This window comes from Bombus pyrosoma, linkage group LG17, assembly GCF_014825855.1.
Source record: "Bombus pyrosoma isolate SC7728 linkage group LG17, ASM1482585v1, whole genome shotgun sequence".
Taxonomy (NCBI): Eukaryota; Metazoa; Arthropoda; class Insecta; order Hymenoptera; family Apidae; genus Bombus; species Bombus pyrosoma.
In genome coordinates this window covers 3,883,501-3,900,423 of record NC_057786.1, presented here as the reverse complement: position 1 = coordinate 3,900,423, position 16,923 = coordinate 3,883,501, and the positions used below count along the sequence as shown (strand labels likewise).

At 36.8% G+C, this 16,923-nt stretch overlaps 3 protein-coding genes and 1 long non-coding RNA gene across 4 annotated transcripts; 2 read left to right on the top strand and 2 right to left on the bottom strand.

Moving 5' to 3' along the window:
- The first annotated feature begins 1,845 nt into the window (after positions 1–1,845).
- LOC122576865 (fatty acyl-CoA reductase 1-like) lies at positions 1,846–6,215 on the top strand. The gene is made up of 8 exons (XM_043747728.1): positions 1,846–2,000; positions 3,455–3,739; positions 3,828–4,144; positions 4,244–4,491; positions 5,010–5,193; positions 5,462–5,647; positions 5,743–5,997; positions 6,069–6,215. The coding sequence occupies exons 2-8, from the start codon at positions 3,494–3,496 to the stop codon at positions 6,145–6,147; spliced, it is 1,515 nt and encodes a 504-aa protein (XP_043603663.1). The 5' UTR covers positions 1,846–2,000; positions 3,455–3,493; the 3' UTR covers positions 6,148–6,215.
- A 3,276-nt stretch (positions 6,216–9,491) lies between these two features.
- Positions 9,492–10,945, bottom strand: LOC122577076 (fatty acyl-CoA reductase 1-like). Its single transcript, XM_043748160.1, has 4 exons — positions 10,729–10,945; positions 10,316–10,499; positions 9,852–10,037; positions 9,492–9,756 (listed from the first exon to the last, which is right to left on the bottom strand). The coding sequence occupies exons 1-4, from the start codon at positions 10,943–10,945 to the stop codon at positions 9,492–9,494; spliced, it is 852 nt and encodes a 283-aa protein (XP_043604095.1).
- Positions 10,944–12,230, bottom strand: LOC122577075 (putative fatty acyl-CoA reductase CG5065). The gene is made up of 2 exons (XM_043748159.1): positions 11,441–12,230; positions 10,944–11,373 (listed from the first exon to the last, which is right to left on the bottom strand). Exons 1-2 carry the CDS (start codon positions 11,739–11,741, stop codon positions 11,072–11,074), a joined length of 603 nt encoding a protein of 200 aa, XP_043604094.1. The 5' UTR covers positions 11,742–12,230; the 3' UTR covers positions 10,944–11,071.
- A 41-nt stretch (positions 12,231–12,271) lies between these two features.
- Positions 12,272–13,412, top strand: LOC122576893. The gene is made up of 2 exons (XR_006319942.1): positions 12,272–12,514; positions 12,620–13,412. It is a non-coding gene; the product is annotated as an uncharacterized LOC122576893 (long non-coding RNA).
- Positions 13,413–16,923: the final 3,511 nt, after the last annotated feature.

The following is a 16,923-nucleotide window of genomic DNA, read 5'->3' as shown; positions in this document are numbered from 1 at the left end:
TCCGTGTGCTTTTCCTGAGGAGTGTTTAGTATCATGTATAGTGTAGTACGGTATTTTCATGTAGCTCTTTGTAGTGAAGTGTGTTTCTGAAACAAGTAGTATGTCGATATTGTTGTTGTACAGGAATATTTTAGTTTCTAGGGCCCTATGGTGTAGGCCGTTTGAGTTCCAGGCCGCTATTTTTAACGTGTCCGTTTTTATTTTTTGCTTAGCATGTTTGTAAGTAATTGAAGCATGACTATGATCTGTTGTGTTTGCTGTCTGAGAACTGCATTTTGCTCGCTTATCATTTTTGTTAGCATTTCGGTGTTTTTGATGGATTGCTTGAGCAGTTCCTTGATTTCTGTAGCGTCGTTGTTGCTATTGCTCTGATTTTGATTGTCTATGGGTGCTGATTGGTTGGTTACTTGCGCGTAGCTTCGCCTACCAAAGGTGTTGGTGTTATTTTGGTTAATGTTCGTTACGTGCTGTACATTCGGTGTTGTTACAGTTTCTGCGCTGTCCTGTTGTGTGTGATTGATATTGTATGTCCTGTTTCTAAGCGGCGGAAACAGTTTACGTTGCAGTTGTTTTCTGACTATGCAGCCTTTGTAGCTAGCTGGATGGTTTCCGTTGCAATTGTAGCATTTTACATCATTTATTTTTCCCATGTATGGGCAGTTCATTGTTAGGTGCCTTTCTGCGCATTTGACACAGGCCGGGTTTCTATTGCACTAATTTTTTGTGTGTCCAAATTGCTGACACCGTATGCATAGTGGTATGTCTTTTTTGTGTCTAGGTGGCTCCACTGTTATTATTGTATTTAGAACCTTTTTAATTTCAAAAATTTCTTTATTATTGTTTTTGGGTTTAAGTTCAATTATAAATAGAGGTAATGGTTGCTTGGTATCATAACTGGTTATATTACTTATTGTTCTTACATAGTGTCCCATTTTAACTAATTCCTCGCACATGTTGCTTGTATTTGTTTTGGGGTGTAATCCTCTTATTACTGCTTTGTAGGTTTTGTCTGTTTTGAGCTGGTAAGTGTGATACCCAGCGTTTTTTTCTTTTAGTGCTTTTGTCACTTTTCTAAAAGATTCTGGGTTGTTAGTTTGTACTTTTACTTGGTCCTGTTTTAATTGTTTTATACTATAGTTTTCATTTCCTGCCGTGTTGTTTAGTAGTTCGATGAGGAGGTCTATTATTTGAGCGTCTATGTAAATTGGTGGTGGTTTGGCGATGCGGGTTATTGGTTTTTCGGCTGGATTTGTTTCTTTCTCCTCTGGCAGTGCGCTGAAGGAGTTTCGGAGAGTGATTTCTTGTAGCCATTGCTGTTTTTCTGGAGCCCTCCTAGAGTTTGTGTTTGCTGCTATTTTACGTTTTTTATTGGAAGTTACCACCTTCCAGCTTTCATCATGGTGTGATAGTTTATTGTTGATGATATTCGTCTCGTCATTTCTATTTCATTTGTAGCTGAGCAGTTTTGATCATCGTTTATCGTTTGATTTAGATTTATTAAATTCGTTGTTTTGTTTATGAAGTAAGTTTCACCTTTGTTTGTTATTTTTATTGTTGGTATTCGCTGTTGCATTTTATATTCTCGATCGATTGGCGATGAGCGCTGTCGTTAGTCCTTTGTTTTCCCCACTTGCCGCACCTTCTCTGAAGCACTGTTTCACACGTCCGTTTAGCTCCGCTGCTCGGGCAGAACTGGTTATCATGCAAATGTCATTAAAATGCAAGCAGTAGAAGCAGTCATTGATAAAAAGTCAATTCCTGTCGACCTTCCACGTTGAACAACCACTCAAAGCTACTTTTTGTTTGGTTCTGGAGATAAAATTATTAATCGAATTATTCATGTGTAACATCATCCAGTTTCAGTAGTAGGGTAAAGTTATTAAAAGCATGAATATCTAGAGGAGCGACATATCGAATATCGCTACAGTGCAGTGAAAGACGTGTCGGTATCTACTACCGTTGTTGCATTTTTGTTCGGCTTATAGTGGAAAGAGTATCAGGTAACAGGCTATTTCTTATTATTCTGTATTCCTTCTTATTATTCTGTATTCTGAATTCTGTATTCAATTGTGTCTTCCATTAGCTGTCATTTATCGTTACCAATGTCATATAAATAAAAAATATCATCGGGTTATTAATTACTATAATAGTTTAAATGCAGTTTTTGAATTCTTAAATGTTTATTTTATATTTTACATTTGACGCAGTAAAACTGGTTCATTATTGTGATTTTTCAATAATTTGCAATCAGTCGGTAGAGGTAATCAGAACATTCGCCTTCGTAACATACTTGCACGTTATTTTTTGGCAAAAATTGAGTCACTCCGGGTGATAACATTAACCATGCGAGGTATTTTAGGCATTTTACATATTAAATGGTAAGATCCCTTGTTTTTAATAAGTAAATTGAAATATACGCAAATGAACTGAAGATTACATTTAGAAGAAATGATGAAATGGTAGTGGTGAGAGTATGTATTTACGAAATTATTTTATTGAATTTAAGTAAAGTACTGTGAAAATATCGTGAAAAAATACATTTCCCTTATTTTATTCATCACTTTCTTTCGAAATATATTTGTTAATTATTTAGATCCTGCGTGAAAATATCCCTTTGAATAAGAAGATAAACATCCTTTCATAGAAATTCAATAGTTAAAAGGACTTTATGTTCAATGTTTTTACAAAATTGTTGTTAGTCGATTATGATAATTTTCTTTACTTGTGTACTATATATATGGGCGTGTGTGTACAATATTTAACGTATCGAATCTTTGTAACACAATAATTTGTGCAATAAAAGCCTTGGTATTGTAAAGATGAAACAGAAAACAAATTACAAAATTAAATGACGTAGAATGTAATGCACAATAATATACATAAACAGGATAATAAAAAAATATTGCACATTCCTAAAGCTAAAGTAAAATGAAAATGGAGCACAAAAAAGTGTACTTTGTTTCTTACACGAACGATAGATGAGTAACAGCTTACCTCGTGCAAATCGTAAAAAAGAAAACTATGATGTTCAGAGACGTAAACTATCCTGCGCAACGTTTTCTAAGAAAAATCATCAATTAAAGATTAAATCTGTTTACTCATTGGAATCTATAAGCATGCGTCCTTTTGCCCCCATAAATATTTAATAAATAAGCACATATAAACAATGTTTATCCAGACTTCACCGTCCCTTTCACGCGTGCACGCATAAAAATCAGATACGTATTCTCCAGGTGCTACTAACGACGTGTGAACGAACATTGTCTCGCGCGAACCACGCAAATGTTCCACACACACATGTACCGATCACTGTACATTACCATATTCACACAAATACAAATAAAACAAAAAAATACAGAAGCCAAAGGAAACTACAAAAAGATTGTTTAAGCTTAAAATCTCAACTATAACAAATTTTGTATATTATTTCTCCGCTTACTATTTGATAATTCAGTGGCAAATATTGAGACTGAAAGTGTGAAGATCCTGGAACATGGATACGATCAATGAAGATTGGAATGAAAGTGCGATGAATAAAGGGTTGAATAAGACGAATACTCTGGAGGAATTCTACGCCGGTAGTGGGATTCTTATGACTGGAGCAACCGGTTTTGTAGGAATAGCTCTTCTGGAAAAACTGATGCGCGTGTGTCCACGAATCGCTGCCATTTATATTATAATTCGTCCAAAAAAGAACGAAACGACAGAACAACGATTTAAGAAGCTCATGAATGATCCCGTTCGTAAATATACTCTTGTTTCTTTCGATGTTTAAGCCTGTCGGGGCCAAGTTGATTAACTCTCATTTCTGGAATTTTCGTTTTCAGATTTACGATGGCATTAAAGCAAACAACTCCTCGCTTTTCAACAGAGTTCATCCTGTGAAAGGTGACGTAAGTCTGTCGGATTTAGGTCTTTCCCGAGAAGATAGAAATCTGTTGCTACAGAAAGTAAACATAGTGTTTCACGTCGCGGCCACTATCAGATTCAGCGAGCCGTTGCACGTGGCTGTTAATGTGAATACGAAAGGTACTGCTCGTGTCATCGAACTTTGGAACGAACTGAGGCATCCAATTAGCTTCGTCTATGTCAGCACAGCTTTTAGTAATGCGAATCTACCTGAGATTGGAGAAAAGATTTATACGTAAGAATAAGTTACACGCAAACGTTGTCCCATGGTTTATGAATATTTTATTTGTAATTATAGCGTAAAGAATATGTTCGCTTATTATTGATTTTGCAGCACGAGCTTGAAACCTTCAGAGGTGATCGATATGTGTGACAAATTCGACAAAACGTCGATGGACCAAATAGAAAAAGGGATTTTAAAAACTTATCCAAACACATACACATTCAGTAAGAATTTAGCAGAGCAGATTGTAGCAAGCAAGAGTAAACACCTGGCAGTTGCGATAGTACGACCAAGCATAATTGGCGCCTCTTTGGAAGAACCATGTCCTGGTTGGATACAGAATATTTCTGGAATTACAGGTATTTTAATAGATATTCTTCAATAGTAATTGTTCAACATACCTTACACTTCACAAAAGTGGAGTTAATCGGTTAGTTTGTTTTTTTTTTTTTTTTTAATAATGTTTATTGGCCAGATAATAAGTATTACATGTGTATGCTGTTCACAATAAACGGTGAATTGCTGTTGAGGGATGTTTTAGGCAAAAGTACCGATACGTGACGGTACGACATAGCCATACAATATTTGTGTGTCGGGGTTACATTTTTTTTTGGTGTTGCATTTATGAATTAGATCTAAGCCGCTGTAGAGCGGTGCTTATATATGATATTGTTTATTTTTCTTCTTATTTCTGTCCTGAAAACCTAATCGGTTAGTTTGTGAGAGGCTAAATGTGAGGCTTTCCACTAGATCATCGTTATCATAGTTTACACTTGTTGTTGCCCACTATTACGAGAATCCTCTCGCATCTATTTAGCGCTATATTTCTGGTAATCAAGGAACACAAATTATTTCTAAACCAATTTTATGTTACCAGGTACCTTTCTGCTAATCGGCAAAGGGTGTGCAACAGCGATACGAGGTAGGAGAGATGCAAGATTGGATGTTGTGCCTGTCGATTTCGTAGTGGACACGATAATATGTACTGCATGGCATGTCACGCTACATCGTGATCGTGAAGTTAAAGTATACAACTGCACGAGTAACGCATGCCCTTTTAAGTAATATTTCTTACGAAATTTTTTCAACTAATGTAATTCAATTGTTACATTATTCCAAAAAATTCAGTTCATTTAAGTAATGTGGACAATTAGCAAACAAGCGTAGAATACAAAAGTCCACTTTTGCTCCCAATGCTTCAATTTAGAAAAATAGTGATATAACATAATATTTATTTAAATTATATAATATTTCCCATGATATTCGAATGATAATAAACTTTGCTTTAAGCGTAATTTGATTAATTGTACATATGTTTCAATTCGCAAGATGGGGTCAGATGAAGGATACCATGGTGAAATGTAGCATAGAAACGCCACTAAAGGATACGCTGTGGTACCCGGGTTGTCCAATGATAGCTAATAGATATATTTACAACGTTCGGAGTGTAATTCCGCATGTTTTGCCTGCGTTCGTCATAGATATATTTTTAAGATTTCGAGGTGGTAAGCCAATGTGAGTATTCTATCGATCCTCGAACAACGAGAACAATCTTTAGGGAATATTATCTCTGACTTCATCTATAATAATAATTAAAAATGATATTTCAGAATGATGAAACTTCTCAAAAATGGCAATAAGCTATTCACATCGCTACAATATTTCATCTTGCACGAATGGACTTTCCAAAGAGATAACTGTTGCGATTTAGCGAGAAAAGTAAAAATGTTGAACGACAGCGATATGGTCAAATTAGATTTACGGGATATGAATTGGGAGAAGTATGTCGCGTTTTACCAGATAGGAATTAAGAAATTTATTCTGAAGGAAGACTTCAACTCAATAGCCCGACAACGATTATCGAGGTGCGTATAAAAGTATCTTCGCATAAAAAAATAGGAACTAATATAAATACATATATTTTCGATTATTTTAGGTTGTTCTGGATACATCAGGGCACCAAAATATCCGGTATAATAATTTTGCTCTGGATAATATTATGTTTTGTGTACTGACTATTTGAACGTTACCTTTTTCTCCTTTAAGTAAAAACAATACAATTTTACGAAGATGGGGCTTACAATCCGTTTCATTTTCTCTTTTCACCCGTTCCATTTCTAAATAAATTCATTTATGATATTGCTTAGAAAGGATGCATGTATTTATATTCACAATTAATCAGTAACTTACACAATTTGTAAACGAAGAGTTTCACGAAATTTCGAAATGCGTTTGCGCGTATTCATTAGCGCACTCCTTTTGTCGTTACGAATGTCGAATAACATACGAATGAGAGAAGGCATATTGTTACGACCGTTCGCGGAGAGACGCGATCGCGAGGAAAGCGCGTCAGCGAGAAGCGTAAATTCTCACTACGATTCCGATAATCGACGCCGCGAATCAGTCATTCCCCTGTTTCGATTACGATAACAGAGGTGGTTCAATGAGTTCAACACTGAATTAACAGGGTTAACATAAACTTGTATATTTGACAATATTTAAAAATGGTATAATGAATACGCCACAAATGATTTAACGATGATACAATTAGTTTGTTACAGTAATTCGATCCGACTTTATGATATTTCTCGATGTATTCGTTAGACTAAGCGGCTTTCATTTTATTCGTCAGAACCTCTCGATGCATTAGGTTTGAATCCCCAAATGATACTGATTGCCCTTCAATCTGTTTCTTTGTCTTCTCTGGAAGACGACCCCCACTACACTCGGGTCACGCCACCGTTCGTGCCTATGATCACGTATGCCACCTTCTTTGTGTAGATGAAATAACGGACCAAAGGCCAATCGATGTTTATAGAATTATGCGCTTGTCGCTACATTGTATATATTTCGCCGGCCCTATAAGACGATCTGTCTGCGGCACTGTAGTACTACGAGCGACGGATAGGGTGTCACGTAAAAATTGTTAAGAAATGTCAAGTTGGTATGACCGCTAGTTCCTACAAGCTAAGTTGGTACGACTTCTAACGATGCTCTTTTGTCTTAGAAGTCAACTACGTGATAGTTATCTAAGTGTATACGGTGGGTTCAGACGTTTTGTACGAGGTGGCGAAATATAGAAAGCAAAATAGAATCTGTGTGAATCTATTAATATCAACCACAAACCTATATTTAATAACAAAATTGACAGGAAAATAATAATAAAAAAATGTTGGGTTTAAACCAGAGTTCGAGATACCTTTATTCTATAATAAGAGTACAATCTTACGATTAGACCGTTTCCGAAAAACTGAAGCCTCGATCAAAACCCTAGCCATTTTAGATGTTCGCTTATTTTATGCCAACATGTCAAATTCATATTCCTTTGTTTCGCGAGTTGGTGTCGTGTGCAAAGCGGCTCAGGTTTCCTGAGACGGTTTTTTTTTATTATTTGTTTAAATTTTACAATTTGTCCAGTAGGACATTTGGTAAAATATTATAGCTTAAATATACATAGCATGTGGATGGTTACCCCCAGCGAGGTACCATCTTTGCGTTTGTTAGGTTATATCCTTTGTGAGATCTGCTGGGTGTTTCCTTTTTAGTCTTCTTTCTATGCTTGTGTTGATCGTTTCCGCAGCCAGCCGGTTTAGGTGTGTTGCTATTCTTTCTTTGTAATTTTCCGCGTATCTGCTAATCTCCTCCTTGACCGTTGGTATTCCCAGCTCCTTCCGAATATCCTCGTTTCTAACGTACCATGGGGCGTTTACTATTGATCTCAGAATTTTTGCTTGTAATGTCTTTATTTTGTTTATATGGCTCGTTGCTGCTGTCCCCCATAGTGGTATTTCGTATGTCCAGATTGGTTTTATAATTGTTTTATATATTTTTAGTTTATTTTCTATGCTTAGTTTGGATTTTTGACTTGTTAGCCAGTGCATTTGTCTCCTTGTTGTCTGTATTTTGACTGTTATTGATTTGATATGCTGTTTCCATGTGAGTTGTGTATCTATGTGGAGTCCTAGGTATTTGACTTGTTTTGTTTGTGTTATGTGCGTGCCGTTCAGTAGGATATTTGGTAGCATCTGTTTTCGCAATGTGAACGTAATATGGTTGCATTTGTTGGGGTTTGCTTTTATTTGTTTAATTTGCAGCCACTTTTCTATTTTTGTGATGTGTTCTTGTAGTAATGTGACTACTGTTTCTGGGTTAGTGTGCCTGACTAGTACAGCTGTGTGGTCCGCGAATGTCAGTATTTTGCTATAGGTAGTTGTTGGTATGTTGGCCGTGTATAGTGTGTGTAGTATTGGTCCTAGGACGCTTCCTTGCGGAACCCCTGCCTTGATGTCTTTAACTTCAGATTATGTGTCCTTGATTTTTATTACGAAGGTTCTGCCGCTTAAGTAGGATTTTATTAATTGGCATATTTGCTCCGGGAACTGTTTCCTGATTGTAGTAGGCTTTTGTAGTTTATTTTATCAAATGCTTTTTCGTATGCCCATAAAGAGGGCTGTACAGTATTGTTTGTTTTCTAATGCTAGTATTATTTCATTAATAATATATAATTTGGAAGGTAGGCATTTGCTTATAATATCGAATAATCCTATTTTGTTAAATATATATGTCGGAAATGAAAGGACACCGGAGTCTTTCCTTTGGAACTTTGGGAAACTCCCCTTAACTTTGTAATCTAGATTCTACCATGGCTGTAATTAAGCAATTGTCGTCATTCAATCCGATTGTATTTGTTCGAGTCTTCTGATAGTGGGATTGGTCTCGAGGTGACATAACTGGTCGCCGAACGTAACCACGGTCACGGGATGGACATTTTGCCTGACGGAGGTGTGGAGTGGTTGTATGGTTCTCTCTAGAAATGTGGTAGTGGCGGCATACGGCCTCGAGAAAGAGTCTAGCCATGTATGATTTTGCCTCGGAGGTGTCAATATAATGGGACACACGTTGTATTAATAATCAAACTCCAGGCAGAAACTGCCTAGCAACGGCGATTGGAACTTTCTCGACGCTTCTAATGAGTACGTAACAAACGAACGCAATCGTAAAGAGAGGAAAATTTTCATCGGTCTGTTATCCGTGCTATCGCCTTGGAAAGTTACATATCGAGCAGTTTATACCGAGGATCTCAGCAATCGTATTTTGTACTTAAAAAGTATTCTACGTTTAGTAAAGTTATCTCGTTGACCGTGGATTCGTTATTGAACCCAAGAACATTGTCAATAGCATCTCGCGTGTCTAAACACCACGTTGTTCGTTAAACATTGTAAAAGTCATTTCTGTACCTGTAAATATAATCTCTGTTGTACAAAACGGTGGCTAATTCAAATGAAGAATTGTTACGCGCCCTAAATTCTAACGATAACCCGACATATATTAGTTCCTATTTTTTTATACGAAGATACTTTTATACGCACCTTGATAATCGTTGTCGGGCTGTTGATTTAAAGTCTTGTTTCAGAATAAATTTCCTAATTCCCATCTGGTAATTTGCAACATACTTCTCCCAATTCATATCCCGTAAATCTAGTCTGACCATATCGCTGTCCTTCAACATTTTCACCTTCCTCGCCAAGTCGGAACAGTTATCCCTTTGAAAAGTCCATTCGTGCGTGGTGAAAAATCCTATCACTGTGAATAACTTAATGCCACTTTTTAGAAGTTTCATCATTCTGAAATATCATTTTTAATTATTATTATAGATGAAGTCAGAGATAATATTCCCTAAAGATTGTTCTTGTTGTTTGAAAATCGATGGAACACACACATTGGTTTACTACCTCGAAGTCTTAAAAACATATCTATAACGAACGCAGGCAAAACACGCGAAATTACACTCAGAACGTTGTAAATATATTTATTAGCTACGATTAAACAACCCGGGTACCATAGTGTATCGTTCAGCGGCATTTCTATGCTACACTTTACCATAGCATCTATCATCGGACCCCACCTTGTCAATTGAAACATTTACATTTGTACAATTAATGGAATTATACTCAAAGCAAAGTTTAGTATCATCCGAGTATCTCGGGAAATATTATGTAATTTAGATAAATATTATGTTATATCACTATTTTTCTAAATTGAAGTATTGGGAGCAAAAATGGACTTTTGTATTCTACGTTTTATTGTACTTCCATTGTCCACGTTGCATAAATAAACTGAAACTTTTGGTATACTCTAACAATTGAATTACATTAGTTGAAAAAAATTCTTAATAAATATTACTTAAAAGGGCATGCGTTACTCGTGCAGTTGTATACTTTAACTTCATGATCACGATGTAGCGTGACATGCCATGCAGTACATATTGTCGTGTCGACTACGAAATCGACAGACATAACATCCAATCTTGCATCTCTCTTACCTCGTATCGCTGTTGCACACCCTTTGCCGATTAGCAGAAATGTACCTGGTAACATAAAATTGGTTTAGAAATAATTTGTGTTCCTTGATTACCAGAAATATAGCGCTAAATAGATACGAGAGGATTCTCGTAATAGTGAGCAACAAGTGTAAACTATGATAAGGATGATTTAGTGGAAAGCCTCACATTTAGCCTCTCACAAACTAACCGATTAACTTTTGTGAAGTGTAAGGTATATTGAACAATTACTATTGAAAAATATTTATGTTAATACCTGTAAATGCAGAAAGATTCTGTTGCCAACCAGGACATGGTTCTACCAGAGAGGCACCAATTATGCTTGGTCGTACTATCGCAAGTGGCAAGTGTTTACTCTTGCTTGCTACAATCTGCTCTGCTAAATTCTTACTGAATGTGTATGTATTTGGATAAGTTTTTGAAATCCTATTTTCTATTATGTTTATCGAAGTTTTGTCCAATTTGTCACACATATCGATCACCTCTGAAGGTTTGACGCTCGTACTGCAAAGTCAATAAGAAGTGAACCTGTTCTTCACGCTAAAATTATAAATCTAATATTCGTAAATCATGGAACAACGTTTGCATATAATTTATTCTTACGTATAAACTTTCTCCTCGATCTCATGTAGATTCGCATTACTATAAGCTGTGCTAACGTGGACGAAGCTAATTGGATGCCTCAGTTCGTTCCAAAGTTCGATAACACGACCAGTACCTTTGGTATTCACATTAACAGCCACGTGCAACAGCTCGCTAAATCTGACAGTGGCCGCGACGTGAAACACTATGTTTACTTCCTCTAACAACAGATTTTTATCATATCGCGAAAGATTTAAATCCGGTAGAATCACGTCACCTTTCACAGGGTAAACTTTGCTCAAAACTGAGGGATGTTTCGCTGTGATGTTATCCTAAATCTGAAAACAAAAAAACACCAGCTCAATTCCAGAAGAGAAATTTAATCAATTTGGCTCCTGACAGGCTTAAATATTGAAAAAAACAAGAATAACATTTACGAACGGGATCATCTATGAGTTTCGTAAATCGTTGTTCTATCGTTTTGTTAGTTTCTGGGCGAAGTAGTATAAAAATGGCAGCGATGCGTGGACACATGCGGATATGTTTTTCCAGGAGACCTTTTCCAACGAAACCGGTTGCTCCAGTTAGAATGATCCCACTAGTGGCGTAGAATTCCTCGAGAGAGTTCGTCTTATTGAATCCTTCATTGGTCCCATTTTCATTCGTTTCTTTATTGATTGCATCCATGTTACAGGGTTTTCACACTTTCAGTTCTAATATTTTCCATAGATTAGATTTCATAGATATTATATTTGCCATAATTTCTCGACAAACAGTGTTTAAAAAAAGTAAAAGAATTATGTGACTTAACAAGCAAGAAGATATGGAATTCATAGATATTTAAAGGAAGTGTCAATCAATCTTAATCTGTATTTGAATAAATAAAATTTCATATGAAAGTGATTGTTCCCACATCCGAAGTGTATTGTCCCCCTGTTTGCTTTGATACCGGAAGCTCTACTGTATTTCAGATTACCTGGTTGAAATTTTAATACCACAGCAAACTGATGAATGTGATAATGTAAATGAGAACTACGGTCAATGAAATCAACCAGAATATTTAACATTTTTACATGTTATATGTCATATATTATATCTATATTTTTATTATAATTTTTATTATAATTTTCATATATCTTGTAATTTTATTATGTACGTATGTATGTATACATTGTTATACATTATATCTGTCGTTGTATATATATATATGTAAACTCCCTAGGGGGTTCAAGGACGATAGGGACTTTTTTGTTTTACGGACAGCCATTTTGAAAGACGCTCATTTCCCAAACAGACGGACAGCCATTTTTTAGAGACGCTCATTTCCCAAACGGACGGACAGAGAGCAAAATCAGAGATAGGCAAGACCATAGTAGAAAGAATAATTGTTTAAAAACATTGAAGATTGACGAAGAAAGATCGGTAGCTCAGGTCGTTGGAAATCGATTCTCGATTTTCAGGTAGACACTGCACAAAACTTGTTATTTATTTAATTATTACTCTTATTAATTGTTATTTACTCCTGCATTTTATTTAAGTATTTTCACAATGAATTCGATTTTCAGACTTCAGAATCGATCCTCTGAATTACTACGTGATAACGATCTTACATACATATATGTAATATCGTGGAAAAGGGTCTAAGAATTGGCGAGTAAACCATAAACAATGTCGCAAGAGCCGAGGCGTCGTCGGGCCCATCAATGTGTCATCAGTCCTTCAATTGAATAGTCCCGTAAAAAGGGCCTACGTGACCCTGGCTACGAGGAGCTGCGGAACATGTGCGTGGGGGGCCTAAGAGAAGACAAGAGGGATGCGAAGGCAGTCAGTGCTAATCGGGAAGTCGGTTCCTTGTTAGTTGGGAAGTCGGAGAGAATCAATCGAGAAGTCAAAGAGTGCGAGTTGCGTTGTCGAGATAGTGTTGCTAGTGTAACATCAATCACATCTCAACCTACATCAGAGATAAGACAGACTCCGAGCTTCGGACTCCTTTCGACACATTCGTCATCATAATCTACACCAAGGCTGTAACGCAGCTTAGTCCACATCAAGATAGGACATCGACCACCGAACATCGGACTCCTTTGGACACATCACCATCCTATCATCATAGCCTATACAGAAGTTATGACACACTTTAGTCTACATCATAGATAAGACATCGACCCTCGACCTTCGGATACTTCTCCACATCATAACCTACACCAAACCCCTCAACATCCTCAAACTAAAATGTACATAAGCCGAGACTTCAGACAGCTCGGACAGTTCTTGCGCAGCCCTTTCTCCGATTCAGTGTCAGTCTATTGCTTGTAAGTGGTGAATTTGTAATAAAGAAGATTAGTAGTTGGGTTACGACTCAGTATTCTTTTCTTTTATCATTCAACCCTGAATTCTACGTGATACTAGCGTTGTCGAGAGAGAGTGGACCGCGTGAGAGAGAACGTTGGATCCGTTGTGACGAGAGTTGCAAATGAACCATTGAGTTGTCTAGATTGTAGCGCGTTATTGTGATTAGTTCATATTAAACAACCATCGTTCTTCTGTCTAATCAACATCTGTACAATCCATTCATTTTAAATAAATCATCATTAAATCACAAATATCAGAATATAATCATAATATATTTCTTTCGATATTACATATATATGTGTAATTATGTTCTACGTCATTTAATTTTGTAATTTGTTTTCTGCTTGATCTTTGCAATAGCACAAGCTGTTGTGTTATAGAGATTTGATACGTTATGTATTATACATGCACATTTATATTGTTACCTCGCGTGGGACAGCTGGACTCCATCCCTCGCTACCTGCCAGCCAACGGTCAATCTAGAGTCTTTCCGATTCTCAATAGACCCAAGGACCAACCATAAAACGTTAACTTTTAGCTTCATTGTTTCCATACATGTTTGCCAGTCAAAATGCTCATCTTGAAGAATTTGCTAATCCTATAAGTGTTTTCGGTTTATGACTGACTTTTGGAAAAGTTCTTGGGTTTATTAGGCACTCTTAAAAATCACGGAGAAAGCGCACAGTCACCGAATGGGAAAAACGAACATATGTCCACCGAAAAAGGCTGTTTTGTAGTAGTGCGGCAGCCGTTTCTAGATTTGCGTGCCTCGCTAGTATGATCGTATCGTCCGCGAACGTTAGTGTTTTGCTGTTGTCAATTGTTGTTATGTCTGCCGTATATAGTGTGAATAGTATTGGTCCTAGGACGCTTCCTTGCGGTACTCCTGCCTTTATATCCTTAATTTCAGAATTTTTTTTTTTTTTTTTTTTCTTTATTTTTAAATAAATCATTTTACAATTTGTCCATTAGGACATTTGGTAAAATATTATAGTTTGGGTTTTGATGAAATATAGCATGTGGATGGTTACCCCCAGCGGGACTCCATCTTCCAGGTTGTTTATTGTTTTATTGTGAGGTCTGCAGGGTGCTTCTTCTTCAGTCTTCTTTCTATTATTGTTTTATTCGTTTCAGCAACCAGCTGATTTGGGTGTGTTGTAAGTCTTTCTTTATATTTTTTTGCATATCTGGCGATTTCCTCTTTAACTGTTGGAATCTTTAAGTCTTTTCGTAAGTCTTCATTTCTGACGTACCATGGAGCGTTAACTATTGTCCTTAGGATTTTTGCTTGCTCTGTTTCTATTTTATTTATGTGACTCATTGCTGCCATCCCCCATAGTGGGGCTCCGTATGTCCAGATTGGTTTGATTATTGTTTTATATATATTTAGTTTGTTCATTATGCTTAATTTAGATTTTCTATTGATTAACCAGTACATCTGCTTCATTTTTTTACGTATTCTGTTTGTTATTGATTTTATGTGATACTTCCATGTGAGGCGTGTGTCTAAATGTATTCCTAGATATTTGACATGCTTTGTTTGTGCTATGTGGGCGCCGTTTAGTTGGATATCTGGTGTTTTCCCTTTTCTAAGCGTAAATGTTATGTGATTGCACTTACTGGTGTCCGATTTTATTTGTTTGCTTTGCAGCCACTTTTCAATTTTTGTAATGTGTTCTTGTAATAGTGCGGCAGCCGTTTCTGGATTTGCGTGTCTAGTTAGTAAGACCATATCGTCCGCGAACGTTAGAGTTTTGCTGTTGCCAGTTGTTGGTATGTCTGCTGTATAGATCGTGTATAATATTGGTCCTAGGACGCTTCCTTGCGGTACTCCTGCCTTGATATCCTTAATTTCAGAATATGCGTCATTTATTTTTACTACAAAGGTTCTATTGTTTAAGTAAGATTTGAGTAATTGGTAGATTTGTTCTGGAAATTGCTTTTTGATAGTTTGAAGAAGTTTTTCATGGTTAACTTTGTCAAATGCTTTTTCGATGTCCATAAAGAGTGCCGTGCAATATTGTTTTGTTTCCAGTGCCTGTAAGATTTCGTTGACGAGTCTGTGCATTTGTTCTATTGTGGAGAGTGTTTATTCCTGAATCCAAATTGATGGTCCGGTATTAGTTTTTCTTTTTCTATTGTTGGTTTTAGGCGGTTATATATTATTTTCTCTAGTAGTTTGGAAAACGCAGGTAGTAGTGATATTGGCCTGTAAGATGCAATTAAATGTGGGTTTTTGTTTGGTTTGAGTAACATTACGATCTGTGCTATTTTCCATATTGCAGGAAAATACTGTATTCTGAAAATTGCGTTTAATATTATCGTCGTTAGTCTTATTGCCTTTGGAGTAAGGTTTTTTTAAGATTTTTCCATTGATCAAGTCAAATCCTGGTGCTTTACTTGTAGGATTGGAAACGAAATAGGAAAACTGTAGGAGATGAAACTACATTCTTCACACGACAGAAGCCATACAGCGGCAGACTTCCACCATTTTGCCAACATACACGATACATACATATCATATAATATGCTGCATGTAAACTTTCCAAAAATATCGAAACTCAATGTTATTTTTCATTGATTGTGTTTTATAGCTCGATAAATTTTTAATTCGATATTGTTTTTTGTCATTGATTTATTCTAATTTATTAATGTATTTTGATAGAATTAATTATCACGTGGAAGAATGTGGAAGAATCACTTTATGGAGAATTCTAGAAGGAAAAGAGCACAAAGAGGACAGGAAAACAGGGGAGCGGGGGGAGGAGGAGGAAATAAGAAAGGAGAGGGAAGATAATATAGAGAAGGAAGAGGTGATATACCAGATAAGAAAACTGAAAGAGATGAAGGCAACGGGGGAGGATGGGCTAGAAAATGAGGTATGGAAGTATGCACCGATGGAGGTGGGGGAGGCGTTATGGGAGCTGCTAAGGAAGATCTGGAACGGAGAAGGGATACCGGAAGATTGGAAAAAAGGGGTAATATGTCCGATATACAAGAAGGGCGTTAAGAGAGTAGCGAAGAGCTATAGAGGAGTAACGCTGATGGGCACGGCATATAAGATCTATGCAGGGATACTGGGCGAACGGCTAAAGGCAGAGATCAAAACCAGAAGAATTAAGGAACTATACACGGAAACGAGGAATGTGGTGAGAGTCGGAAACCGTAACACGGAAGCCTTTTGGACAGTGAGGGGAGTCAGACAAGGGTGTCCGCTGAGCCCGACATTATTTAACATCTACGTGGCAGGGCTGGAAGATGAGCTAAGGAAAGGGCATAGCGATAGGAGGGAGAAAGGTATGGTCTCTGACGTACGCAGATGATATTGTGTTAATGGCGGACAGGGAAGAGGAGCTAAAGGAGATGCTAAGGAAATTCAGAAAATTTCCAAGAGAAGCAGAATTGGAGCTAAGCACAGAAAAGACAAAAATAGTAGTATTTGAAAAAAGAAGGAACAAAAGGAGACAAAGAAGATGGAACTGGGGAGAGCAAGAACTGGAAGAGGTGGAGGAGATAA

Coding starts and splice junctions, on each gene's coding strand:
- LOC122576865 (XM_043747728.1), top strand. CDS start 3,494: ATGGATACGATCAATGAAGATTGGAATGAAAGTGCGATGAATAAAGGG. Junction 3,740..3,827: donor AGAAGCTCATGAATGATCCC/GTTCGTAAATAT, acceptor TTTCGTTTTCAG/ATTTACGATGGCATTAAAGC. Junction 5,194..5,461: donor AGTAACGCATGCCCTTTTAA/GTAATATTTCTT, acceptor TCAATTCGCAAG/ATGGGGTCAGATGAAGGATA.
- LOC122577076 (XM_043748160.1), bottom strand. CDS start 10,945: ATGTGTGACAAATTGGACAAAACTTCGATAAACATAATAGAAAATAGG. Junction 10,500..10,728: donor GAATCTTTCTGCATTTACAG/GTATTAACATAA, acceptor TTATGTTACCAG/GTACATTTCTGCTAATCGGC. Junction 10,038..10,315: donor AGTAACGCATGCCCTTTTAA/GTAATATTTATT, acceptor TCAATTGACAAG/GTGGGGTCCGATGATAGATG.
- LOC122577075 (XM_043748159.1), bottom strand. CDS start 11,741: ATGGATGCAATCAATAAAGAAACGAATGAAAATGGGACCAATGAAGGA. Junction 11,374..11,440: donor AAGCCTGTCAGGAGCCAAAT/TGATTAAATTTC, acceptor ATAACATCACAG/CGAAACATCCCTCAGTTTTG.